The sequence below is a fragment of the Leuciscus leuciscus genome, assembly GCF_965113295.1.
Source record: "Leuciscus leuciscus genome assembly, chromosome: 25".
Classification (NCBI taxonomy): domain Eukaryota; kingdom Metazoa; phylum Chordata; class Actinopteri; order Cypriniformes; family Leuciscidae; genus Leuciscus; species Leuciscus leuciscus.
This window is the reverse complement of record NC_138724.1, coordinates 16,881,367-16,908,677: the sequence shown is the minus strand read 5'-3', so window position 1 is coordinate 16,908,677 and position 27,311 is coordinate 16,881,367. Positions and strand designations below refer to the sequence as shown.

General features: G+C 37.2%; 2 protein-coding genes across 2 annotated transcripts; one reads left to right on the top strand and one right to left on the bottom strand.

Moving 5' to 3' along the window:
* Positions 1–220: 220 nt before the first annotated feature.
* Positions 221–8,023, bottom strand: slc41a2a (solute carrier family 41 member 2a). The gene is made up of 11 exons (XM_082159326.1): positions 7,714–8,023; positions 6,501–6,886; positions 6,316–6,423; positions 5,145–5,216; positions 4,922–5,066; positions 2,777–2,923; positions 2,523–2,670; positions 2,332–2,411; positions 2,121–2,252; positions 512–660; positions 221–441 (listed from the first exon to the last, which is right to left on the bottom strand). The coding sequence occupies exons 2-11, from the start codon at positions 6,876–6,878 to the stop codon at positions 280–282; spliced, it is 1,521 nt and encodes a 506-aa protein (XP_082015452.1). The 5' UTR covers positions 6,879–6,886; positions 7,714–8,023; the 3' UTR covers positions 221–279.
* Positions 8,024–8,428: 405 nt separating this feature from the next.
* washc4 (WASH complex subunit 4) lies at positions 8,429–26,024 on the top strand. Its single transcript, XM_082160048.1, has 33 exons — positions 8,429–8,576; positions 9,308–9,447; positions 9,538–9,591; positions 9,736–9,801; positions 10,316–10,361; positions 10,617–10,684; positions 10,775–10,857; positions 10,941–10,983; positions 11,060–11,163; positions 11,286–11,406; positions 12,668–12,791; positions 12,881–13,008; positions 13,088–13,248; positions 14,288–14,414; positions 14,705–14,830; positions 17,894–18,001; positions 18,078–18,224; positions 18,856–18,935; positions 19,044–19,149; positions 19,246–19,362; positions 19,803–19,971; positions 20,838–20,992; positions 21,070–21,144; positions 21,230–21,334; positions 22,416–22,550; positions 22,642–22,750; positions 22,861–22,927; positions 23,468–23,554; positions 24,662–24,809; positions 24,902–24,998; positions 25,081–25,277; positions 25,357–25,453; positions 25,536–26,024. Exons 1-33 carry the CDS (start codon positions 8,516–8,518, stop codon positions 25,595–25,597), a joined length of 3,513 nt encoding a protein of 1,170 aa, XP_082016174.1. The 5' UTR covers positions 8,429–8,515; the 3' UTR covers positions 25,598–26,024.
* Positions 26,025–27,311: the final 1,287 nt, after the last annotated feature.

Sequence of the window (27,311 nt, the reverse complement as noted above, 5' to 3'; positions counted from 1 at the left end):
CTGATCAAGGAAGATGAGTGCAAATCAGTCATATGTTTAACATAATAACATATGGAAACAGCTGTTCTTTATTCAGTGAAGATGGTCATGTGACTTGGAGATGTACTATTGTCACATGAGGCAACATGTGTGATTCATTGAACTGCATGTATGGAGAGATTGAAGTAAAGTCATTCACTAATGTTCAACTGTGCAGAGAAATGTAAACCAGCACATCAGATAGTGGTGATAGGTTAGATCTAACCTGTTTAATGAAATATGACAACGTCATTTCAACATTTATGTCACCAGTGACACTAGAAGAAAACACAGTGCTAGAAAGGCAGTGCCCAACAAATCCGCCAGAGCCGTAAGATACGGGATAGAGAAGCTATCAGGGTCCCTGCCGCATTTCCACAAGCAGTGAACCATCACATCAGCGGTGCCCAGCAGGAGAAACACCTGAATGGAAGAAGATTCAGAGTCAAAGACCACTCCTCTCCTCAATAAGACACATGCTAACATCACTTGCCTGTGTGAAAGCTGCTACCAAATAGAAGGAAATGAAGACAGCAGTGGGTGGAGCCGGGCTTCCTTGTATTAGGTAAATGGTGTAGATGAAGATCAGGTGACCTGGGATGACCAACATGAGCAGCAACTGTGCTGATCTTCCATTCGGCCCTGTAAGAAGCAATGCAACGGTGATATTTGTCTTCGTTTTGAAACCTTAAAGGGTTAGTTCACCTACCCTACACCTCTCCTTAAACTGTCTGAAACCGGGCCTTATCGGACAACAGAACCTTTTTAGTTGCACCCAGCATCACCGCCCCCTCCTAACCTGAGAATCTTGAGTCGCCCCCGTCACTTAGAACAAAGCGATACAGTCAAATAAAGCTCAGGACACAGTGTTTAAAATATTAACTTTTATTTCAAAAGCAAAAGTCAATGGGCGCGTCATACATAAACGACGCCAGTGTTTTTTGCTATATTCAGCCCGACGCAGTTATCTTTTTCACGTCCTGCGCCATGTTGTTTAAATAGCAAATTCATTTGCGCCCATTTGTGCGCCCATGGGCGTGCCGGTCTGAAAACGAAGAGTGTTCTGGCGCATTGTTGGCGCGTTGCTATTTTGAGGCAACAGAAATAGACTGCGCCATTAACCAACTTAAACCTTCTCTAAAGTCAATGCAGCAAACATTTTTTATTTAAAGAGGGCGTTAGTAATGTGCGCCTATAGGCGGGTCCACAGCGTGTGTACACGTTGTCCCATAGATGGTCGGCTCACTCGCTTTATCCTCACGCACGAGCAAATCCGTTTCCCCGCTAGAGAAGCTATCAGTTTTTCCGCTGGCAAATTCCGCCAATTTTTTCCATCGTTAAACTAGCAAAAGTGGATTCAGTCACGCACTAAGTGCACTTGCTCTTTAGACCATGCGCTTAGATCGTTAAAATAGGGCCCTGAGGCTGCGTCCGAAATCGCATACTCTCTTGATACTTATTTTGAATAAGTAATTACTCCACGACCACTAAAAAAAGTATGTTCTATATAGTATAAATGTGTGTGGTATGAATGTAATCTGGACGTACTATATTCGCCATGTTGTCATTGTCATGTGACCTACCAGCGTCAATTACTTCGCTTCCAGTGGCCTCATGGGATAGTAAAGTGTCCATCGTATGCACACTTCAGAATCTCGCAAGAAGTAGGTCATCTGGGTACTTTTTGCCAACTCTTTTATGAGTACTGTGAATTCAGACATACTTCTTTTGTCACATACTGTTTTTCGCCAACTATATAGTAGGGAAGTATGCGATTTCAGATGCAGCCCATGAGTGTGGGGACTCCGCCCCCTTTTGGAGTTTAGCCCTGTTTTGCAGTTCTCCGGTCTGCAACTATATCTTGGAATTGAGTGCCAAATGCAGAGATCGCTATGATCAGATGCTTTCTTAACTACTGTTTTTATTTTGTCATTGAGAGGAAAGCACGCAGCACGTATTTACATCTAAACGTCGCTCCAAACAGTGTGGATGGCGTCAGGATGTTCGCTAACAGTACACCGCTGCAAAGGTATACCTCAAGTCTTTTACCCCAAAGTAAAGAATACAAAAGAACTTCGCTGTGAGTTTATCAGGGCCTTTACCTGTGGTGTAAAAGCTGCGGCAGGGGCAGTAACATCGTTTAGAGTCGTCTGGAAGTTCGCCCGGCGGACAGTGAAAATGAAGATACGTGGCTACACGACTAGCCTGGACGGAAACCAGATTACCACCAACACCTTAAGGAAAGGTTGATATTGGAAATTTAAAACAGACACAGTTGATCAGAACACAGCAAGTTAGTTTTGTTTGACCCACCATTTATAACAGGAGTGTAAAGAACAATTCCCTCAAGCATGGGCTCTGCGACGGTTCGGTCCAGAATCAGTCCTCCAAGACTGGAGATATGAAATAAAAAAACAAAAAGATAAGCTGGTTGTACCAACATAATTACAGTTGCATCATCACAAAATGGTCTTATATTGATGTACTAAGTGAGGAACATTTACCTGCTGATCACAAGTGCGGTTATTATTGGCTCCCAGCTGGAGAACAGCAGTTTTTGGCTTTCAGGGTGCCGAAGTGAAAGAATAGCCCACACCGGCGTCAGGGACAGGAAAACAATACACACCAGGTAGGTAATATAAGGGTAAGGTTCTACAAACAGAGAGTTACAAAATAAAAGGGTGTTAAAGAGAGTAAAAATAACCCACACCTCTCAGTAAACTAATCTTTGTCCAGTGAACTGGTCTTTCATTCTCACCCATGCTGTAAAAAAAGCCTTGACTGATGATGGCGAGCAGTCCAAGTGTGATGAGGTCACCAAAACTGGCAGCGATGGGCGTGGCTATGTTGTCAGGGTTGATGCCCACCTTCTTGAACCCAAAAATCACACCAACCATTAAGATCCCTGGAAAAATATTAATATATCAAATCAATTCAGAATTTATATATGTGGTATGAAATTTACAAATAAATTATTAAGTACACTAAGTCTGGGGTCAGTTAACTCGTACTGAAACTCATTGCAAAAATCTGTGTGAGGAAATCATTCGCCCTTACGTGAAATTTCCAAACAGATAGATTCCTACAGAAACCGAACAACGGTAAATATGACCGCACCTTAAGAGTGAGGGGGTTAATACCTTGTTCTGTCATGAAACTCTAGATGGTGCAGGCTGATAGGTCTTTAACTCATTTGGTAGCGATCACGTCATTATCTACATAGCACAGCTGATTGGTTGTTGTTGCATCAGCGGCCAATGAGCTGTGGCTTAACATTCAAACAAATACTGGTAGTGTTGCTGTTAGCATGTTAGCAGTCCACATCGCTCTTTCAGAAACCCTGCACCTTCCCCAGCTCCACCTGTATAGATCTGCTAGGGGTTAATTCATGTATGTTAAAGGGATACTTCACCGATTAGCACTAAGCTTTGTATCAGTAGAAACCCGGTAGTATTTTCGAATGACCGTGCTTCCCACCCTCATGTCCCCCTGAGACGAGAGATTTCTATATTGTGTGTCTGGAAAAAAACCTCTGATGACGCAAAAATCGTAATTTTGCGTCATCGGAGGCTGTTTTTGGCCAGAGGCGAGAGACTACAGCCAGTAGTAGGCGCTAGTTCTGCATGTTTTCAACCCGCCCATAGGGTTAGATTCACGATAAAACGGCGTCTTTTCAGTTTCGAGTCAACTAGTAGCCTAGTTGTATCATTTCTTCCGATACTGCCCTCTGTAACCGGTAGGCGTGGCTTGGGAGTGGCCTCGTAGGGCAGCGAAGCAAGTGCATTCTGGGAGTTGTTGTCTTTCATCCACATGAGCTAAAAATTAATTTTCTGGCTTTTCTCAGTCTAGAAGGCACCAACTTCTAAAATAATTTCATATTTCTACTACATAAGTGACCCAATTTAATTACACATTCATCTTTCCAGCAGTGAAATATCCCTTTAAGTTAGGGACACACCAAACCGACGCCAAAGAACTAGCACTGATGAAAGCTGACTGTGTTGTCGCCTGCGTCGGGGAAAAAAAGCTGCACTTGAACACACCGAGCGAACTACTGCCGACTGTCAGCTAGAATGCGCGTTCTACGCCTGCGTGTAAATGAGACAACTGTCTATTTCTGAAGATATATTCATCTATATTCGTCATTCAAACAGGGAAACCGATGCTGCAGATACACAAACCATAAACAATGCAGTGCGAGTGCTTACCGTTTTGAATATCAATCCTGCTAAACACTTTCTTTATTCCACTACGATCATGTTAATATTGCAATATTCGCCAAGGAACACTCCGGTAAGATGACATAACATTAGAACAGCCTTCTATCTGTACCGTTTCAACATGTCGAATCGGCTGAAAAAAGCTGACGAGGACCAATTTCAGCCAACGGTGCAGAACACACTGAGAAAACTTAGTCCGCCGACGCACAAAAACTACCCGACGGCCGACCGTCGGCTTGGTGTGTCCCGGGCTTTACATGTGCAGCAGCAGCAGAAGCGTAGCAGATCTATTCTGACCAAATACATTAACATTGCCACATCCATTACCATGCTAATCTCTATTACCATACCAATCTCCTGAGTTGTCATGACAGAAATAATGATCAGTGCTTAACCTTGTTTGTCATCACTAAGGAACTGCTGTCCGTTCTATCCATTTATGCTAAATGCTGATAATGTGAGCTATGTGGCCTGAGGATACTGGGTCTATATTCGGGACCTGTGTGGAAAATGGGTTTGCGTGGCCAAGATCACAAGCCAAAAGCCATTCAAGTGAGAATAACCTCATGATCAGCACCGACAAAGATGATGTCCTCCGTATTTGATGACCATGAAGCATTTAATGGTGTTATAAATGGTCTATTTTAGGTCGATAGAAATTGGTCAGAAATTTGGATGCAAACCCTGCAGCAGAGATGCTGTGAACGCTGTCACTATGCTGCAACAGCAAAGCAGAGCTACATGGTTCATGAAGAGCTCCTCTTCCAGGATCCAACCGAGAGCTGATGCTACAAGAGCAGCCAGGAAGCCCAGAACTGTAGCTTGTATCTAAAGAGATAAATTAAGATGAATGAAGAACAGAACAGAGCCACAAAAGTATCAAATGATTAAATGAGCTGCATTAACCTGTTTGAGGGCAAGATTTCCGATGATCAGGTTCCACTTCTCGCTTGAGGAGTTCATTCTGCCAACATTCACCTGCCATAGTGATATTGAAGAGTTGAATGAGTGTTTATTTGTTTTCTTTAAGCAATATAAAGCATTACAAAACTAAAAATAACCCTGTATAACCCTGAGGGCTGTTTTTATTCACAGCATGGTATGAAGTTCCTCACCATGACAAAAAGCATGTGATGAAGGGGAAAGAACACAACGCAGATACAATACAGCAGATCAGACTTCAACAAGGAGAAAAAAGTCAAATCGATTAATCGGAATTAATTGCATCTAACATAAAAGTTTTTGTTTACATACTATGTGTGTGTATATATTATATCATTTATATATAGATTTTATATATGTCTGTGTGTATATACTGCATATACACACACATATTTATTAGTAATGTAAAATTAATCTTGATTAATCGCATCTAACATAAAAGTTTTTGTTTATACAATATATGTGTGTATATATATTATTACATTTATATATATTATGTGTGTGTATGTGTGTGCAAATATAGACATATACACATATACAGACATATGTATATAGATGTGCGTGTGTATATAGACACGCACATATATAGGTGTGTACACACACACACAAACAAATATATATGTATATTATGTATATATATAATATATGTATACATACATATATTATATAAACAAAAATTGTGATTAATCGCAATTAATCGATTTTACAGCACTGATATTTTATACATATATTATACACACATATACTGTATATATTATGTTAACAAAAACGTATATGCTAGATCCAATTAATCGCGATTAATCGATTTGACAGCATTAAAAAGGATATTCAATTTGAGATTTGCAAATAATTACATTTAGCAGTGTAATATACATTTTTAAAGATGAATTGTAAGTGATCAATAAATGACAGCAAAGGCAATTAGAGAAAATTAGCAAATATAATTGAATTGAAAAAAACAACAACTAATAATTGCCTATAGCCAATATTGGTACCAATATACTGTGCATCCTTAAATCTTTTTCTGGGGAAAAGCATGGCTTTTAGATTGGCACAAAACCAGCATAAACCAGCCTGAAAATGAATGCTGGTCCAGTGGGATTTAATAGGTATATCGATAACATAGTAATCTTACAGCGGTGGAGAGTCTTGATGCCATTGTCATCTCCAGGTTCCCCTTTAGGCCCAGTAAAGGTGGGACAAGTATGAAGATCTCGGTCACAGTAGTGAAAACGTCCCAGTGCTAATTTATAAACACAAGACACCAAATTTATAGTCAAAAATCCAAAACATCCACCCAAGATCATCTCCCACACTCACCTGCACTAGGTCCAGCAACATCCCCGCCAGCACCATTCCAAAACCTGCCAGGAGGAATGGAACCAAAATCTGTATCACCATGGCCCAGATCGACTCACTTGGCATCTCCTGGCCATGAAAATTCTGAGGCTCATCCTGCGATATGGTCCAAGAAGCCGATGTTGTCCCGATGTTGTCCTGATGTTGTCCCAGTTTTGTTCCCGCATTAAGAAGCAGAGGATCTGACTCTGAAAACTCCTTACTGCAGATACGAGTGAAGCTTGATTCTATGTCAGGTCTTCTGGGGTCTGGTATAAATTGATGCCCATTTTCTCCGGATGGCAGGTGAGCTGAGGTCAGCACACACTCTTTCTGGTTTGCTTCAGTGATGGATCCCATTACACAACCTTTCGAAAAGAATTAAGGTGTTCGAATTCAAAGTACCAAGAGTTGTTTGTTTGAAGTCAATTATGTAAAGATGTTTTATATAATGAATCATGTGTATAGATGAATTTTAGATCAACCTTTTATAGGGTTGTACCTTATCTGTTTTGCATGTCTCTGAAGGAGTTACTCAGGGGTCAGGACCCATGTTATTTTCTTTATATATAAATAACCTCTGTGATAATATTCATAATGTTAGGTATCATCTTTATGCAGATGATACCATTATTTTGTGTTGTACATCATTGGGTTCACACGCTCTCCAATTATTAGCATATTTACAGTCAGCTTTTGATATTGTACAGTCTCGTTTGTGTGAATTAAAATTGTAAATCAAGTTTTAACCGTTAAGTTTAAAGTTAAAAGTTAAAGGTTTTTATTTGTCCAAAAATAAGCAATAAAATGTATTTTTTTCTACGAACTCAATACACTATATAAAACACTATACTTTGTATTATATTACCAAATTAACATTACCATATATTACCATCAAATTACAAAAAACTAACGTTGCTGTGAAGGTGTTTCTTCAGCCTTTGTGAAGCCAAGTTTGAGAGCGAATGTCACTAGAGTTTAAACTGAGAAAAGCACAGATCAGTGCATATTTCTCATCTACATTTACAAACAGAATTATCATTCAGCACATGTGATTATATTGGTCTAACATACCGATATATAAACAGAACATTTAAATGCTTAATATTTAATAAGATGTGCTCAGGTAATCACTATACTGAAAGTAATCATAAACTTATAACCTCAATTCAATGTTTACAAAAATGTACCTTACCTTAAAGCAGCAAAAAGCCCTAAAACCAACAAGTTGAACATGTGGTGGTTGCCGAGCACATTTTTTACTTTTTCTCTCATTCAGCCTTCCATACACATTAATAGCAGACTGACTGTGTGACTGAAGTCAATCTCTTTGTGCTGAGCTCATACTGACCATGAACTCATTTGGCACACATTTCTCATTAGAAAATCGAGGACGGACTAAAACTTTATGAATGTGGCCTTCAGGCGTTTGCGGTTCAACAGACTGGTAAATATAACAATGCATTCACTGTGCAATTCTCTATCGTACAATTATGAGGAGAAAGTTGTTCCATCATTTGTGTTGTCGTTGTGCTTTATGGCGCCACCCGCAGGAGAGAGTGAGAACTGCAAGTCAAAGTCCCTGATTCTTGTATAGCAATGTTTTTTTTTATTTTTATTTTTTATGTATCGGAGATTATAAATGTACACAAATGTAATATTTAATTTGATCTTCTTTTCTTGTATTTGTTTGATAAAAATTACGACTTTTCATCAATATATTATCCCAAAAAACTGCCTTCAGAGCATAATTTAAAAGTTAATATACATATATAATATTAAAATATATGTAAAAAATACAAAACGTAAATGTTTGGGCGAAATAGCCTATCTGGCAATTTTCTACGTGCTTTTATTATGAATTTCACCCAGAAGCGCAGACCGGAAATTCTCTCTGTGCGAATCATGTGACTCCAGACTCCTGTGCAGTAAACCCCCAAACAGACTGACCTAATGGCAGCTGACTGAAAACAGAAGTCTGTGTCGTTTCTATCAGGATGGCTGTGGATTCATTATCTCCTGATTGGGAGTTTGACCGCTTTGATGATGGATCACAAAGTAAGTAACGCGTCTGATCGGGATGACATTAGGAATGTGTACAAATCTGAACAATATGTATATAGATCCTGCAGCTAGCTGGGAAATGTTAGCCAGCTGTCAGATGACCAGGGAAAGTGGCCAAGTTCAAACACTCTGATTAGAAATAATGTGTGTGGGCTTTATTGATTGCACAAACATTTGATAAGGAAGACTTTCACTTTCATTTGGAAGTGTTTACACATCATTGTATTTCAGGTTTTGATTTATTTTAATGCAAAAATAGGTAATTCATTTAATTAGCCAGTGAATTCAGTGCTCAGAATATAATTTTTTTTTTTCATTCACATGATATTTTTTAATTTAAGTTAGATTAACATGCCAAAACTCTGAATATAATACATGCTATAATATAATTATTTTGGTCTATAACAGGGGAGGTCAAACTTACAGACCTAAAGACCCAGATAGATAAAATAGCTATTATTTTTTAATTTATTTTTATTTTATACAAGATATCACCTTATTGTAATGTCAGATAATGAGATTTCATCAAAGTTATACATGAATTTTGAACTCTGAATGAATGTTGACTACTGTATATATAAATATACATACATTTTTAATTAAACAAATGCATGTTTTTTTAGAATTTCCTTTCACCCAAATAAGGAAGGAAATCATTTGTAGCTTTTATTGCTGGTTTTGTGACCGTTTCGTTGATCTGTTGCATTTGGTTCCTTCCTGTGCAGAAATACACACAGAAGTGCAGGTCAAAAACTATGAGAAGTTTTTAGAAGAATATACCGCTCAGCTCCAGGGTATTGAAGAAGCCCTAGACGACTCTATCGGAGATGTATGGGACTTCACTCTGGATCCCATCGCTTTGAAGGTGTTGTGGAATTATTACATCTTCATATCAGGGATTATTTCTTGTTGAATTGAATTTATTTAAATCACTGTCTTTGCTCTTCCACACCAGCTCCTGCCGTATGAACAGTCCTCACTGCTGGAACTCATCAAGACAGAAAATAAGGTATGCTAATTCTTGCTTCAACTTTGAACAATGTGCAAATACTGAAGTGAAATTAGTGTATTATGAGTTTACCTGTTGCTTCTCTCTCTCTCTCTCTCTCTCTCTCTCTCTCTCTCTCTCTCTCTCTCTCTCTCTCTTCACTAGGTGCTTAATAAAGTCATCACAGTGTACGCAGCTCTTTGCAGTGAGGTTAAAAAACTGAAATATGAGGTAAGTTGGAGACTGGAGTAATAAATGGAAATAGTACAAGAACATACAAAAAGGATGCATTTAATTGAGCAAAATTAACAAAAGATGTATTTTTCAGTCCAAAGAACAGCATGTATCCTGAAAAAAATATCAGTTTCCACAAAAATATTAAGCAGCACAACTGCTTTCAGCATTGAAAATAATAAGTAATGTTTCTTGAGCAGCAAATCTGCATATTAGAATGATTTCTGAAGGATCATGTGATGTTCAATGATGCTGAAAATTCAGTTTTGCATTTACCGTAATAAATTACATTTTAAAATATATTCAAACAGTTATTTTAAACTGTAATAATATGTCAAAATATTGCTGTATTTTTGATCAAATAAATTGCAGCCTCAGTGGTGAGCATAAGAGACGTATTTAAAAAACATTAAGAAAAATAATACCAACACCAATATTTTGAACATGATTATAAAGTCAATTAATCTGATGTAAATTTAGCAAAGCTGATAATGTTTTTGTCTACTTTTAGGCTGAAACCAAGTTCTACAATGGCTTGTTGTATTATGGTGAAGGAGGTAACGATTGTTGTTTTGGTTTTTGCAGTTCAGTTTGCATGCAAATCTTTTAAATTGAACATTATTCCCATTTTAGTTCAATAATCATATATCTGAGTGGATATTAAACAGGAAATGATTTTATCCAGCTAGAATTGAATGCTATATTCATGTTCAACTTTAATGTGATTGAACTAACCTGTACCTTTTAATAATAATAAAAATGTATTGCATGACGCCATTTGAATTTGATGACTCCATTTGATTGGATCGCAGTGTCAGACACTAGTGTGGTGGAGGGAGAGTCTCAGATTCAGATGGGACGCTTCATTTCCTTCTTACAGGTTTGACGTCATGATCTTTTTGCATTCAGAAGAAATTAAGAGCCCTAAACACATAGATTTATATATATATTTTCTGCTTTTATGTAACAGGAGCTGTCTTGCTTTGTGTCGCGCTGCTTTGAGGTGGTGGTCAACATGGTTCACCAGCTGGCTGCTTTGTACAACAGCAGCAAGTGAGAAATATACAATATTTACTTGTTATGTAGTGTTACATGAATGCTGTGTTGCTGAATTATTATTATTTTTTATATCTCAGGGGTGCAACAAAAATCATTGAGTCCACAGGTGTACACTTTCAGGTAATTTTCATCTTCATGTGGTTCTTCACTGATACCTGACGTCTTGTATTGACGGTTTCTCTTTGTCTACAATCAGGCAGTGTATGAACATCTGGGAGAGCTTCTGGTGGTCCTCATCACCCTGGATGAGATCATGGAGAACCACGCCACACTGAGGGAACACTGGAAGATGTATAAAAGGTAGAGTGGGACCATTTAGATGTTGAAATTAATGTGAATGAACTGAAGACTAAAAAAAGAAGGCATTTATGAAATGTGTTGGGGTTATTGATGAAGAGATTTTTCTGTGTTGTTTTCTGAAGGTTATTGAAATCTGTCCATCATAACCCGGCTAAGTTTGCCATTCCAGAGGAGAAACTGAAGCCCTTTGAGAAGCTCTTACTGAAGCTGGAGGGGCAGCTGTTGGACAGCATGATCTTTCAGGTCAACACCATTCAGGTTTTTTTTGTATAGTAAAATAAAGTCTGTAGCTGTAGTTCACCCTTAATGCCAATATTTGCCAATAATTTTGTCTGATAAACACCATAATCAAGTTTAGTGTTTTGTTCTTCCCAATATAACATACTTCTCATATTTTGATGTTCATTAAAAACAAATATTCCCTCTGGACATCACTTTAGAGTGTGTGTGTGTGTGTGTGTGTGTGTGTGTGTGTGTGTGTGTGTGTGTGTGTGTGTGTGTGTGTGTGTGTGTGTGTGTGTGTAACAAATATTCCCTCCGGACATCACTTTAGAGTGTGTGTGTGTGTGTATGTGTGTGTGTGTTTGTTATGTTAAATTTATGTTAATATAGAAGAAAAAAGTTTTCAATTTCTCAGTGCACTTTATTGTATGTGTTGGGTGTATATGTTTACATATAACAATTGTTTTACACATATTTAATAATATTAAAAAAGTACAAGTTAAAAATATATACTAGTGCTGTCTAATCAATTAATCGCATCTAACATTAAAGTTTGTGTTAATATAATGTGTGTGTGTGTGTGTGTGTGTGTGTGTGTGCATGTACTGTGTATATGTATGTATATATACATACATGCACACACACACATTCAGACTCGCGCACACACACAAATATATAAAATATATATATATACACACACACACACACACATGTATTATATAAACAAACTTTTTATGTTAGATGCGATTAATCGATTTGACTGCACAAATTGTTTTTTAATATATATATATATCTATTATCTATTTATCTATCTATATATCTTTCATATATCATTCACAAAGTTTTTACTGAATTATTGGTACAGAAGTTAAATGTGTTGTGAATATATTGTCTTAAAGTTTAAATAAATAAAATAATAGAGTGGATCAGGGATGATGTCAAAACCTGGAAGACTAATTCGATACTTAGACTTTTTCTTCAACAACGTAAATTACACACACTCACTCCCCAAACGCTCTTATCTAGTTACTTATTTAAAACCTACACTTAAAAAAAACAAAAAAACATTACAGCTTCAAAATTCTTGATTTCGATATGGGTGCGTGTAATTTATGTTGTAGAACAAAACATTTCAGTATCGTCAACTTATGTTTATCACAAACATTATTTCTCAAAACCCATAGGAAAATCTCAAGCGAAACACCGGCGAAATAGTCTTCCAGGTTTTCACGTCTGGATATTGGCTGTTGGTTAATAAGTGTTTTTTCTCATTTTCATGCAGGCTTGTGTGGAGCAGAGGTTTGATAACCCAGAAGAAGGGGTATCGGTCTCTAAAAACAGTGCCTTTGCAGAGGAGTTTGCCTATAATATCAGAACCATTTTTGCCAACATTGAGTCAAAGCTTGGTTTGTATATGTTTTGAATTCCAAACCGCGTTAATGAGACTTTTTGTTTTAGCTATAGACAACTGACAACACAGCCATGTGACTTGCAGGTGAGCCGTCAGAGATTGACCAGCGGGATAAGTATACGGGCGTATGTGGTCTCTTTGTGCTCCACTTCCACATCTTTAGGGCAGTGGACAAGAAGATCTACAAATCCCTGATAGATGTGTGTAAAAAGGTGAGTACACTTAACTAGAGGGATTTATGCACGTGTAGATCTGCTCTATCAAAACTCTTTCCCTTCTCTAATCCTCCAGGTCCCTGCAGTGACATTAGCAGCTAATATAATCTGGTTTCCAGACACATTTCTGATAAACAAAGTCCCCGCGGCAGCTAAACTACTGGACAAGAAGAGCATCCAGAGCATCCGCAGCAGCAGAGATGCGTTCCTGCAGCAAAAGGCACAGACACTAATGAAGTAAGACTTATGATTTAGACTCAACAATTCATTCATGGTCCGTGTATCTTATGCCATCATAAAGATTTAGGGTTCCTTATATTAGGGGCTTTCGAACCGGAGGAACCTTTTCATAGTCCCTAGAACTAATGGTGGAAGTACCTGGGAATGATTTTAGTTTTAGGAACGCCTTTTTGAGGGAACTAAATTAGCTTCTACTTCAGAGTAGGGTCTAACCCAGCACAATAGGAACTATCAGTGACATAAGTGTATGCTGATTGGCCGAACGCACCCCATTTAAAAAAAAAAGCTGTGTACACACAGATTTTAGTCTATATATTTACTCCAGAAACTAACTCTACGAACATGGAAAACAATGATAGTGAAAGTGAAAGTGACACGTGACGGCAACCCATACTTGGAATTTGACCTCTGCATTTAACCCATCCAAGTTAATGCACACACATTAGGAGCAGAGTAGTGAGTAGTTAACACACACACACTGCAAACGTGGATACACACACCCAGAGCAGCGGGCAGCCTTTGTGTGGCGCCCGGGGAGCGATTAGGGGTTAGGTGCCTTGCTCAATCGAACCAGCAACCTTCGGGTTACCAGTTCAACTCCCTAACCACTAGGCCATGACTGCCCCAATGGACCTTTTAACCTTTACGCAAAGGAGAAAATCCAACGTGTGATTATGTAATGATATTTCTGTATTTCCGCCCAGCTAGCGACATTGGGCATCAACCACACGGCAAACGCTAATACTTTTTCATATACTGTCTACTTTCTTTGTATAACAGTTCTATCTTATAACATATTAGACAGGACTGTTAAATAGATAGTAAACTAAAGACAGATAATGGGAGCGCTGTGTGCTCCATCAAAGTAAGTCACAACAACAAGCGCAACCTACTATTGGTGCGAATGCAACCAGGAAAATGGCCCTAGGGCAACATTTAGTTCTTTGAAACTGCCCTGGTGTCTAGTTCCTATAACTAAGTTCCTTTAACTACCCGGTGCGAAAGCCCCATTGACTGATTATGTTCCTGTGTGCAGAGACATGCAGTCCTACTACATATTTGTGACCTCCTGGATGATGAAGATGGAGTCGATATTGTCAAAAGAACCGAAACCAGAAAAACTGTCTGAGGACCTGAGCAACAGGTGTAATACATTTGTGCAGGTAGAGATTGAAGGTTTCTTTTGTCGTTTTTTTTATTTTTTGGATTAAAAATTGTATTAAAAGAGTTGGAAAATTCTCACTATTAACTATGACTTTTGCCTCAATAAACTGCTTATTAATAGTTAGTAAGGTAGTTGTTAAGTTTAGGTATTGGGTAGGATTAAGGGATGCAGAATAAGGCTTTATAAGTACTAATAAACAGGCAATATGCATGCTAATAAACAACTAGTTAATAGTGAGAATTGGACCCTAAACTAAAGTGTTACCCAGATGTGTCTGTGTTTCAACAGGGAATCCTGTACGCTTACAGCATCAGTACTATCATCAAGACCACTATGAACATGTACATGTCCATGCAGCGGCCCATGACCAAGACCTCGGTGAAGGCCCTGTGCCGATTGGTTGAGTTGTTAAAAGTGGGTTGATGAGTCATCAATATTTTTAACAGCAAATAATTTAACATATTTTTAGGAACGTTTTATTTTCATATGCGAGCAGTGTTTATTATATACCGGCTGTTCTTCAATGTAGTGTGCACAATAATTTACACAATTAGTAACTTTTTTAACACTAATATTGTTTAAACACTAATATTGTGCACTACTAATGTAGTACATTAGTTGTAGTTTTTGGACATAAAACATAAGGTAGCAATTTGGAAAGTAATTTAGCTGTAGTAGTAGTGTTCTCTACTTACAAAATGTCAACATTAATAGTAATGTGCACTATAAATCTAGTATATCGTAGTATGCACAATAACAGTAGTCTTCACTACAAATTTAGTGCATTATTTGTAGGGCTCAGTTTAAACACTGATGCACTACAACTGTAGTACATTACTTGTAGTGTGCACACTAATTTAGAAACTAATAACGATATGCACTACAGAGTTAGTACATCATTTTTATACATTAATATTAGTGTTCACTACATATCTAGTATGATGGTTGTAGTGTTCACAAAAATGTCAACGTTAATAGTAGTGTGCACTATAAATCTAGTGCTTTGTAAGTGTCAGTCATTTAGACAATAATAGTAGTCCGCACTGCAAAATTAGTGCATTATTTGCAGTGCTCACCATTTTTTCAACATTTTTCACCATTTTTTCAACAAATTTTTTTTCTCACTGATATCATAATGCGTACCATAGAGGGTTAACCCTCTATGGTACGCATTATGATATCAGTGAGAAAAAAAATATTTGTTATGTTTTTCCTGCTTAAAATTTGACACTATAGCAATATCAATAAACATTATCATAATTTTTTTATTTATTTATTAATTATAAGTTTGTTGCCTCAAGGCAACATTGTACCACAATGGACAAATTTAAACATTTGACATTTTCATGAAGAAAAAAAATAATATATTTATTGAAAACATAAATTTATTTAACTAAACACTTGAACAAACAGATTTATCAAGTTTTTATTGAATTACACATTTCATATTTAATAAAAAGTAACATTTATTATCCAGCTGTTGCCCTCAGGCAACATTGTACCATCGTGGAACGCAAGTACTACAAACCATTATATCATCAAGTTATCATATCAAAACATTAAAAAACATCAAAACATGCTGTGTCAAGGTAAAACATTTACAATCACTATAACATTATCCTAATATGAAGGCCAGGCCTCAACAACAGCAAGATCAAACATTTGGAAGACCTCCCCGGCCGACCTAATGACCCGTGTGGGGTCCTCCAGGGGCCCGTCGGGAACCCCCCGAAATACGAGACCCCTACAAGTCCCACTAACCCTCTATTTGTCCGATTGCCCACTACAGTAGACAAATGTCCTGTTGACCCCACCGCCAGTCTCAAGCCACGCCCCCGTCCCACTAACCCACTATTTGTCCGATTGCCCACTGTAGTGGCCAAATGTCCCGTTGACCCTCCCTGACTTGTCCCAAGCCATGCCCCCGTCCCATGGACCCGCTATTTGTCCAATTGCCCACTATAGTGGCCAAATGTCCTGTTCACCCTGACCGGCTCCAAGCCATGCCCCTGTCCCACTAACCCATTTGTCCGATTGCCCACTATAGTAGGCACATGTCCCGTTGACCCCCCTGACCAGTCCCAAGCCACGCCCCTGTCCCACAAACCCACTATTTGTCCGATTACCCACTATAGAGGCCAAATACCCCATCGACCCCTGCTGACCACTCCCAAGCCACGCCCCTTTCCCACAAACCCACTATTTGTCCGATTACCCACTATAGTGGCCAAATGTCCCGTCGAACCATGCCAAGTTTTCAGTTTGCAAAAATACAGATACATTTAGATAATTCAAACTCTTTTCCTTACAAATAAAATATAATTGTATTCATACGTAGTATGCCTGGCATGGCCTTACGTGATTCCATTATGGTACAATGTTGCCTCGAGGCAACAAGCAGTTTTATGTAATTTCCTATGATAAATTTGATGATATATAATGTAAAGTTTTTGGAAAATACTTCTTTACTTACCAATGAAGGTGACTCTGATTTTTTGTGGCTGATTATTTGGCCAGAAATTAGTGAAAAATGCCCTTTTCAGTGGAGAAAATATGGAGCCATGTGACATGTGCACATGTGTTGAAAGAGGGAACTAAATGTACCCCTGTGGGTCATGTGACCACTCTTTTGCATTTTCTTTGGTTAGTATTTGAGTTCCCCTCCCCTTAGAGAGCATTGAACAATTACATTTTATTTTGTTTTTATAAAAAAAAGCTAAAATAGACTATGTTGCCTGGAGGCAACACCGTACCATATAGTGTGCACTACAAATGTAGTACATTACTTGTAGTGTGCACAAAGATTTGGACACTAATGATGTGCACTAAAAATCTAGTATATAATTTTAGAAATGAATAGTAGTGTTGACTACATATTAGTATGTTTAGTTTAGCCTACATAAAAATGTTGATACATTAGTAGTAGTGCATTATAAATTTTAGTGTGCTCAATAATTTAGATGCTAATAATAGTCTGCACAAATTTAGTGTATTAGTTGTAGTACTCACAGTTTAAATGCTAATAGTGTGCACTAAAAATCTAGTATATTGTACTGTGCACAATCATTTGGAAACTAATAATGATATGCACTACAAATTTTACAAATTAGTAGTAGTGTTCACTACATATCCTGTATGATTGTTGTAGTGTGCACAAAATTGTAAACACTAATAGTAGTGTGCACTATAAATCTAGTACATTTTAATCAGTTAAAAAACTATTAGTAATATACAGGCTGTCCTAGGTACCAAGTGTACACTAGGTAGTATGCAAGTTCCACTAGGTAGTGTGTACTAGTTCTAGTGTTCTAGCGTTCTTTAGGCTGTGTGCACTAGTTCTAGTTCCCTACGCAGTGTCCCCCATAAGTCAAGTACTCTACAGTAGTTGTAGGGTGCGTTACGGATCTGCTACACTAACAGTATTCTTCTAGGTTGTGTGAAGTGCACAGTGTTTATGTGAGTGTTTGTCAAGCACAGGCTGTGGAGCACACATTCCACCGGCGCTCAGTGGTTGTAGCAGATTCTGTGTCTCACATCACGCAGCAGCTGCAGACTCAAGCTCTGGCCTCCATCTCTACTGCGAAGGTACAAACACAACCGTTGCACATACACCAGCTCTGTAGACCAGACATTCTAATGATTGGTGGTTGTCCTCATTCAGAAACGAGTGATCTCTGATAAGAAGTACAGCGAGCAGAGGCTGGACGTGCTGTCGGCTCTGGTTCTGGCTGAGAACACTCTGAACGGGCCCAGCACCAAAGAGAGGAGACTGATAGTGTCTCTGGCTCTCAGTGTTGGCACTCAGATGGTGAGTATAAATCCACTGAGTGCTTTTGAATCAAATTAATGGCCAATTTGTGACATTCGCATATAAACTATTAAAATAAACGTCGTTCTGAAGCCTTAAAGTTACTTCCAGTTTATTTGACTTTTTTATGTTTCTAAATGCCCATGGAGTTTATTTTCTCATTAATAAAAATATTTTATTAATTTGTTTATTAAATATCTTTTATTATTACTTTTTTGTTTGTTTGATGTTCATTGTTTTGTGTTTATGTTTTGTTTGTTTGATGTTCATTGCTTTTTTGTTTTTGTTTTATGTTTCGTTGTTTTTTTTGTTTTGGGGGGGGGGGGGGGTGTTTGATGTTAGTTGTTTTTATGTTTTGTTTGTTTGTTCGTTGTTTTTGGTTTTCGTTTTATGCGTTGTTTTATTCTTTTTTTGTTTTGTTTTTTTGATGTTCGTTGTTTTTTGGTATTGTTTTATGGTTTCTTTTGTAAAAATTTTATGTTCATGGTTTTTTGTTTTGTTTTATGCGTTGTTTTTTATGTTATTTTTTTATGTTCGTCGTTTTTTTGTTTTATTTTATGCTTTGTTTTTTTATGTTTTGCTTGTTTGATGTAAAAAAAAAAATATTTCATTGCATTTTTGTTTTGCACAGAAAACCTTCAAGGATGAGGAGCTCCTGCCTTTACAGCTTGTGCTGAAAAAGCTGGACTTAATCAGTGAACTCAGAGAGCGGTGAGCCTTGAATTTGTTCAACTAGTTATGATTAGCAGGAGCCGATTTTGAGTCTGTGACATCTGTGGTTGTGTTGTAAGTGCATGATGGGATATCCTCTCTCCTCAGAGTCAAAGTGCAATGCGACTGCAGTTTCCTGTACTGGCATCGAACTGTCTTCCCCATCTACCTGGATGACGTGTATGAAAACGCTGTGGATGCGGCCAGAATTCATGTAAAACGCATAACACTATCTATCCTTAATGCTCACTTAAAGTTTTGGTGAAATTATTTTTTACATGGCGTTTAAATATGTATATATTTTCTCTAGTACATGTTCAGTGCTCTCAGAGACTGTGTGCCCACCATGCTGCACGCCAAACACATGGAGTCATGTGATCAGCTACTGGAGTGTTATGACACTGAGATCATGGAAATCCTCAATGAGGTAAACGAAGTGCTGGATGCATGTTTTTTTGTAGTGTAATAAAAGATGATGATGACGTTGAAGATCTTGATGATGAAGTTGAACCCAAGTAGCACCTTGGGTTCAATGGAGTCAGAATGAACCCAGAACATCCAATTCTCTAACCTTTTATCCAATTGAAAGTTTACCACCCCTAAGGTAAATGAAGTTGCTCCTATTGTAACAGCTGTGGTCTGTGTGTTAATGATGGTCCCTAACCTGCTCCCATTCTACATTTGATGGCCATTTACTCACGATGTGATCCACTCAAATGGTGCAGAAACAATAAAACTTTTTAATTTGTTCTTATCTATGATAATTAAGCCATTTTAGGGAATGAGCATGATCAGCCACCTATTTTGGAGTGGAATCTGGGTTGGGGGAGACTCATTTCTTAAACTAGTCATTTTTCTGATCTTTAGCACCTGCTAGACAAGCTGTGTAAGGAGATTGAGAAGGACCTGCGCTTGTCTGTGCACACACACCTCAAACTGGATGACCGAAATCCTTTCAAAGTGGGCATGAAGGATCTGGCACACTTTTTCTCTCTCAAGCCCATTCGCTTCTTCAACCGTTTCATCGACATCAAAGGTAGGGAATGAAAGACTGAATGCATGAGTCCCACTAAATATATTTTATATAATGAGTTCTTTAAAGGGAACATATCCTGCATGTTTGTCTTTTGTCCCTGAAATGTACTTATATAATAGTGTTTTTTTTAGTACTGTACCTTTAATACTGATAACTATAATTCAGGGAAAATTTGAGAGAATTTTTTTTTACAAAATATATTTTAAGCACTGCCAAAGTCAACTTGTTAAAATATTAATATATTTTTTTTAAACAATGTGTTAACACATTTATTTAATCTGATATTATTGTTTCATTCTGTCTTTTCGAAAATTTGATTAATCCCAATTATTATTTTTTCTTGTTTTCTTGTCTTATTAAATTGTCTTTTTTTCTTCTTCTTTTTACAGAAAATGTATTATTTAACAAAATGTTTAGTTTTTTCATATATTTAAGAATTTATTTTTAACAATAATTCATAGTAAAAAGATTTATTTAACATTAATCATGGGTTGAATTTTTTTTTATATTTAATTTTGTATAATTTTATAGAATATAGAACTTAGTAAATGGCTTTAGTAAAGTGGAAAATATCAATGTTATTCTTAAATAAATACTATAATAAATATTAAAATAAATACTATAATATATACAATGTGTGTGTGTGTATATATATATATATATATATATATATATATATATATATATAATTTACATTTTTTTGTGTATTATGTATATGTGATTTGAAAATAAAGTGAAAAAGAGCCTTTCTCTTGGAATCATCATATTAAGGGGTCCTTGGTTATAATGTCATAACCTTGAGCTTTATCTCTGTCTTCTAAGCAAGATGTGTAAGATATTAAGATAAAGTCCTCTGTTCCCTGCAGCCTATGTGACTCACTATCTAGACAAGACATTTTACAACTTGACGACTGTGGCTCTTCATGACTGGGCCACGTACAGTGAGATGAGGAATCTCGCCACACAGCGCTATGGTTTGGTCATGACTGAAGCCCATCTCCCCAGCCAAACTCTGGAGCAGGTGTGTACCTCACTCAACGGATCAGCTCAAAAATGACATGTCGCATTCAGCCTCGCGTCACTTTTGGTGTCTTCTAGGGTCTGGACGTCCTTGAGATCATGAGGAACATTCACGTCTTCGTCTCCCGCTACCTCTACAACCTAAACAACCAGGCAAGACTTTACCTCTGAAGTTATCGGTCCACAAATGTACTTTAGTTGATGTGTTTGTGTAAAACATGTTCTCCATTGTGTGTAGATCTTCATTGAGAGGACCAGCAACAACAAGCACTTAAATACCATTAACATCCGCCACATCGCCAACTCCATTCGCACTCATGGAACGGGTATCATGAACACAACGGTATGTAGAGATCCGTCTGTATTACGTGAACGGAAATATCTCATCATATTGATTAATGGTCGACCGAAATAGATTTAATTTTTTTATCTTAGAGAGCAAAGTGGCTGATTTAAAGCCGATACAAATGATTTCAAACTATTTAATTTAAAGATGGTAAAAACGCATGCGCACCAGTTTCTGAAATTAAATTTAGATTTATTTTACATATTTACTAAATCAGAAATAAATAATTAGCAAATTCATACAAATTCGTTTTTACTTGTTGATAAATAAATAAAATAAACAGATTTATCATTTAGATGGCAACTTCTTGATTTTGTAGTACTATTGTAGTGTTTTACTGTATTACTATTACTATACATTACTATAGTGTAATACTAGTATAAGTACTAATAATAATAATAATAATAATAATAATAATAATAGAAAAGCAAATGCTACAATAAGCTGAATACTGAATTCGGAAAGGAAATGATGCATTCTACACAGTCCCTAAAGGGACATGGTCATGGGAAAAATATGAGATTGTTAGAAAAAATTAATTTCATCGCTTTTACGTTCTCTCGCAATTATATAGTTGGGTAATTATATTGTATAATTTGCGGCCATCAGGAAGCCGCTATCAATATGCAAATTTGTGATCCTTTGTTCTACCGCAGCAAGCCTAACCATGTCCCTTTAGGGGCTCCGTAGAATGCGTTCTTTGTCCGTGTCTATCCGAATAAGATATTCAGCTTTGGCCACATCCCTACTTTTTCATATACCATTTACTTTATTTATTTAACAGAGACGGTAAACTAATGACGATAGAGAATGAGAGCTCCAACTCTCAGGCACTGGTGTTCTCAGGGCTGTCAAAATAAAAGTCCAGCACACACTGTCAAAATAAAAGTCCAGCACACACTGTCAAAATAAAAGTCCAGCACACACTGTCAAAATAAAAGTCCAGCACACACTGTCAAAATAAAAGTCTGTTCCTGACATCTGCCAAACAGAAAATCTTATCGGCCTTAAAACATGCTAAATATCGGCTGATACATCGGTCGACCACTGATATTGATGGTCTGAAGTATCTCTGCAGGTGAACTTCACGTATCAGTTCCTCCGCAAGAAATTCTACATTTTCAGTCAGTTCATGTATGACGAGCACATCAAATCCAGACTCATCAAAGACATCCGCTTCTTCAGGGAAACCAAGGATCAGACCGACCAAAAAGTATGTTGGTTTCCATTTGCATGTCGTTTTTTCGTTAAGAAATATAAACCTTTTGAAGACGTGTTCTTCTGTTGGTGTCTGCTGTTTGAAGTACCCCTTTGAGCGAGCGGAGAAGTTCAACCGGGGCATCAGGAAGTTGGGTCTTACTCCTGATGGTCAGAGCTACCTGGACCAGTACAGACAGCTCATCAGTCAGATCGGTAAACTTTTGTCTAAAGGTTTTTAAACGCATCTAGAACTAAATGATGGGTTAACTATCCCATGAGGTTTCTTTCATTCCCTCTCTTCCCTTTCTTCTGCTTTCTTCCAGGCAATGCGATGGGCTATGTGCGCATGATTCGGTCAGGAGGGCTGCACTGCTGCAGTAGCGCTATTAGGTAGAGCATCACTTTCTACTACTACCATAGACTGTAAAAAACGATGGACAGGCTGTCTCCGCTTCCTTCCACTGTAGAAAAATGAAGCCCAAATGTCCCAGAAACGATCGTTGCTGATTACGCCGAGTCTGCGCAGTTGTGATCGTGAGGTTTGAACACTTGAACATGCGTCTGCGTGATGATAACTACCTAAAATTACAGAAACCATCTTCAGAAAAAAATTATTTGAAGTGTAATTGGATTTTTTTAGTTTGGCTCATGTCCCTTTCAAATGCATAGAGAGGGCGGGGTTTATGACCTATGCTGCAGCCAGCCACCAGGGGGCGATCAACAATGTTTTGGCTTCACTTTTCAGGACATATGCGCGGCACTACTACACTTAAATGTTATTTGACTGAGACATTCAGATCATAGTAATAATTGACTAATTGATTAATACTAGATAAAGTCGTCTCACATGAAACTCAGAGATAAAACAGACACGCATGGTATGCACATAATAAAATATTCATTTAGCATTCACACTGAGATGTCTTCCAGGTTTGTTCCTGATCTAGAGGACATTGTGAACTTTGAGGAGCTTGTGAAAGAGGAAGGTCTTTCTGAAGAGACGCAGAAGGCCGCCAGGTACTGTACATCATAACTCACTCAATCAGCGTCTTATTGGGAAGTTATTATATGGAATTAATAATTAGTAAACAAATAATAAAACATAACAATTAAAAAATACTAAAACAATAATAATAATGCTAGTACTACTACTAATAATAATATTGATAATAATGATACTACTAATACTACATTAATAATAAATAAAGTAGTGATAATAATTTATTAATAATACTTAATAAATCATAATGAAAATAATACACAACAATATTAATAATAATTAAAACATACCAAAAATAACAATAAGAAATAATATTTTATATAATAATTATTATTATTAATAGTTTTTAGTATTTAATAGTTATTAATCCATAAATACTAAAACATTAATAATATTCATAATATATTTTCATATATACTATTAATAATATAAAATACTTATTAAATAAATAATAAACATAACAATAATTTATAAATACTACAAATACTGAAATATAATAATGATGATAAATAATTACATTAATAATAACAATAATAAATAATTAGTAATTAATTATAATAATGAAAACACCAATAATATTAACAATAAACAAGTAGTTATTATTATTGTTTTTTTATATTTATTGGTTACACTGTATATTTATTGGTTACACTGATAATAACAATCATTAAAATACGTAATTATTACAGAATTAATAAATAATAAGGGTATGTTTACACAACAACAATGTTCTAAAAAGTTTTTCCTTTGCGTTTTTCGCGTACTGACGACAACATTGTCAAAACGATCTCGTTCACACGGATCCGCGAAAACGACTAAAAACACTGTATTATTCATGCCAGGCCAGTAGGTGGCGATGTCTATAGACTGAACATGTAACGCGCATGACGTCACCATTTGCACAAATTCGTGTTTTTGTAGTTTACACAGAGATGATAACGGTATCGTCTTCACAAACCCTTCAAAAGTTTATATAGATGTAAATGCCCCCAATCATAAACATGACTGATCATTAAAACATACCAATAATAATAATTAGTAAATTATTCATTTCAAAAATACTAATAATAGTCAAAACATACCAATAATAATATATACTGTATATATTTTTTTTTTTATTTCAGCCAACTGGATTGTGTGCTTAGCGACCTGACTAGCAACTCAGCTGAAGGAACCGAGTACTTCAAGATGCTGGTGGGGGTTTTCGCACCCGAGTTTCGCAGTATTAAGAACATGCACTTGAGGAACTTCTACATGATTGTTCCTCCTCTGGTGGGTCTTCAGATCTGTGAAAATGTGATGTGTCAATCTCTTGCTAACCGCAGCATCACGTGCATGACGCTCATTTCTCCTCTCCCTCGCAGACAGTCAATTTCGTGGAACACTCCATCGGCTGCAAAGAAAAACTAAACAAAAAGAACAAAGTGGGAGCTGCGTTTACAGACGATGGTTTCGCCATGGGTACGTGTTCATTACGCTTACGAACACCAATGGTATTTTATCTATGAACGATATATTGAAGGACCTTTCCCGTGTTTTCCAGGTGTCGCCTACATCCTGAAGCTTCTAGACCAGTATCAGGAGTTTGACTCCCTCCATTGGTTCCAGGCCGTGAGGGAAAAGTACGTGAAGGAAATGAACGCAGTAGTGAAGGAGCAGAACGTTCAGTCCACCAGCCAAGATGAGAAGCTCCTGCAGACCATGAACCTGACCCAGAAGAGACTGGACGTGTATCTGCAGGTGTGGGACTCGCATCTTCACGCTCCTCAACAATGATGACCAATCGCTTTGTATATTCACATCTTCTCTCCATTTGTAGGAGTTCGAGCTGCTTTATTTCTCTCTGAGCAGCGCTCGGATCTTCTTCAGGGCTGATAAAACAGCAGCCGAGGAGACCCAGGAGAAGAAGGACAGAGGTTGGTTAATGGATCCATGATCTCTAGAACATCTTGTAGTGACTTTTTGTGCCATAGACACTTATATAAGCTCTCTTTACAGAGGAAGTTGCCAAAACGGGTCCCGGTTCCTCACCGATTGAGGGTGAACCAAGCGGCAAGTGAAACTACGAAGCGGCTTGAATGATATAAATCATGGAGGTTATAAACATTGATCCTCCAGCCACTATACTTCTGTTGGGAGTCTGTACAGCGTCTTAAACTCATTTTGGCGTTACGCCACCGACTGGAACTGACTGTGGATTTGGACCAACTAGAGTCTAGACCATATTTGTTTTATGCACCTACAATGACGTTCAACCGCTGCTTTGCAAGCATTATGTTTTTGATAATGACAAGCTCATGTAAATTTGAGAAATGTGATTGGTAGATGAAGGTATCTTAACATCCTCTTAAATATTAGGCACAAGTATTTTTAGATGATAAAACCAACATTTACCATACAATTTTTTTAAATACAAAAATTTTAAGATGAATAATGAGATTTCTGAAAATTATTCAACCCTCATGTCAAATTAAAATCCGTATTTTATTCTGTGGAACACATTTTTTGGTCAATAGAGTGAAAGACAGTGGGGACAAATAAGGGTTATTTTGGACCCCATTTACTTTCATTATTAGAATAAAAATGGTTCTTCCACAAAAGAAAGGTTTGGAACAACATGAGGGTGAGTAAATGATGACAGACCTTTCATTTTTGGTATTTCAATGTTGACTTATGAAAACTAGAATGCTTTTTTCTTGTCAAGAGTACTAAGTTACTTTACTAATGCCCAAATCTTATTCAACTCAATCATCTTTGAAATCCATGTATGATATAAAATGTTTAGTCAATTTGTGCAGCTTAAAATGTGTCCAAAAACACACACGTCCTTGAGCACTGTGATGGAGGAAGTTGAATTGCACTTGCCTTAAAGCTGCTTCTGCTGTCTTACAGTATTCATAGTGATCGGAAAGCACACACTACACAGCAGTTTCTTCACATCAGTGACATTCCATCAGATTTTTCGTGTCTATTTTGACCGCTTGTAAGTAGTTTGTGTGCATTAACCATTAACCTCATGGCATCTTTATTAAAATACTTGGAGGAAAAACAACAAACCGTCTGCTCGTGTGAAACAGGAAAAGGCATGTTAGTTTTAGTCATGCATTACAGAGAGATTACAAACAGCATGCTGGTACTGTAAGTGCGGTCTCACCCACACAACCCCGTCCCATACAGAGTCCAAACACTGGTTCAGGAAAGCCGTTCTGCTTTATTACAAAGAAAGGGAGCCTTAAATGTGGTCAGAAAATACAAGATTGGTCTGTTTTTCGTACTATCGGTTTTCCCTTTCCTACGAAATGCTTCTATTCAAATAGCTGCAGCTGAAATGTCTCCACCCCCGTGGTTTTTTCCCGAAATACAGATGTCTTCGGTAGGCCCTCCGTGTCGCCTTTATTCGTTTAGTTGAATTGGTCTTTAAGTGCACAGGGTAACAAACGTGATTCCCCGTCTGGCAGCTCAACATACTGTTCACTAATTTTTTTTGTCTTTTGCATTTTTGCTTCTACCACATAATGCCATTTCTGTTTACCTCCTAAAAACGAGGTCAAGCATAGTTACTTCTTCCAAAATAGACGTAATGTATATATATATATAGATACATCTATCTATATATATCATATATATACACATTCATACATACATATCTTTATTCATGTGATGTCAAAAAATTAAAAAAATGTACACGTTTATTACAAAATCGTAACAAAGACTGAAAAGGGTTTGTATTCATTCTGGAACAATGTTTCTTGATAAGCTCACAACCGCCTGGTC

Coding starts and splice junctions, on each gene's coding strand:
- slc41a2a (XM_082159326.1), bottom strand. CDS start 6,878: ATGGGATCCATCACTGAAGCAAACCAGAAAGAGTGTGTGCTGACCTCA. Junction 5,067..5,144: donor GAAATCTTGCCCTCAAACAG/GTTAATGCAGCT, acceptor TTATCTCTTTAG/ATACAAGCTACAGTTCTGGG. Junction 2,412..2,522: donor ACCGCACTTGTGATCAGCAG/GTAAATGTTCCT, acceptor TCATATCTCCAG/TCTTGGAGGACTGATTCTGG.
- washc4 (XM_082160048.1), top strand. CDS start 8,516: ATGGCTGTGGATTCATTATCTCCTGATTGGGAGTTTGACCGCTTTGAT. Junction 9,448..9,537: donor TGGATCCCATCGCTTTGAAG/GTGTTGTGGAAT, acceptor CTTCCACACCAG/CTCCTGCCGTATGAACAGTC. Junction 9,592..9,735: donor TCATCAAGACAGAAAATAAG/GTATGCTAATTC, acceptor TCTCTTCACTAG/GTGCTTAATAAAGTCATCAC.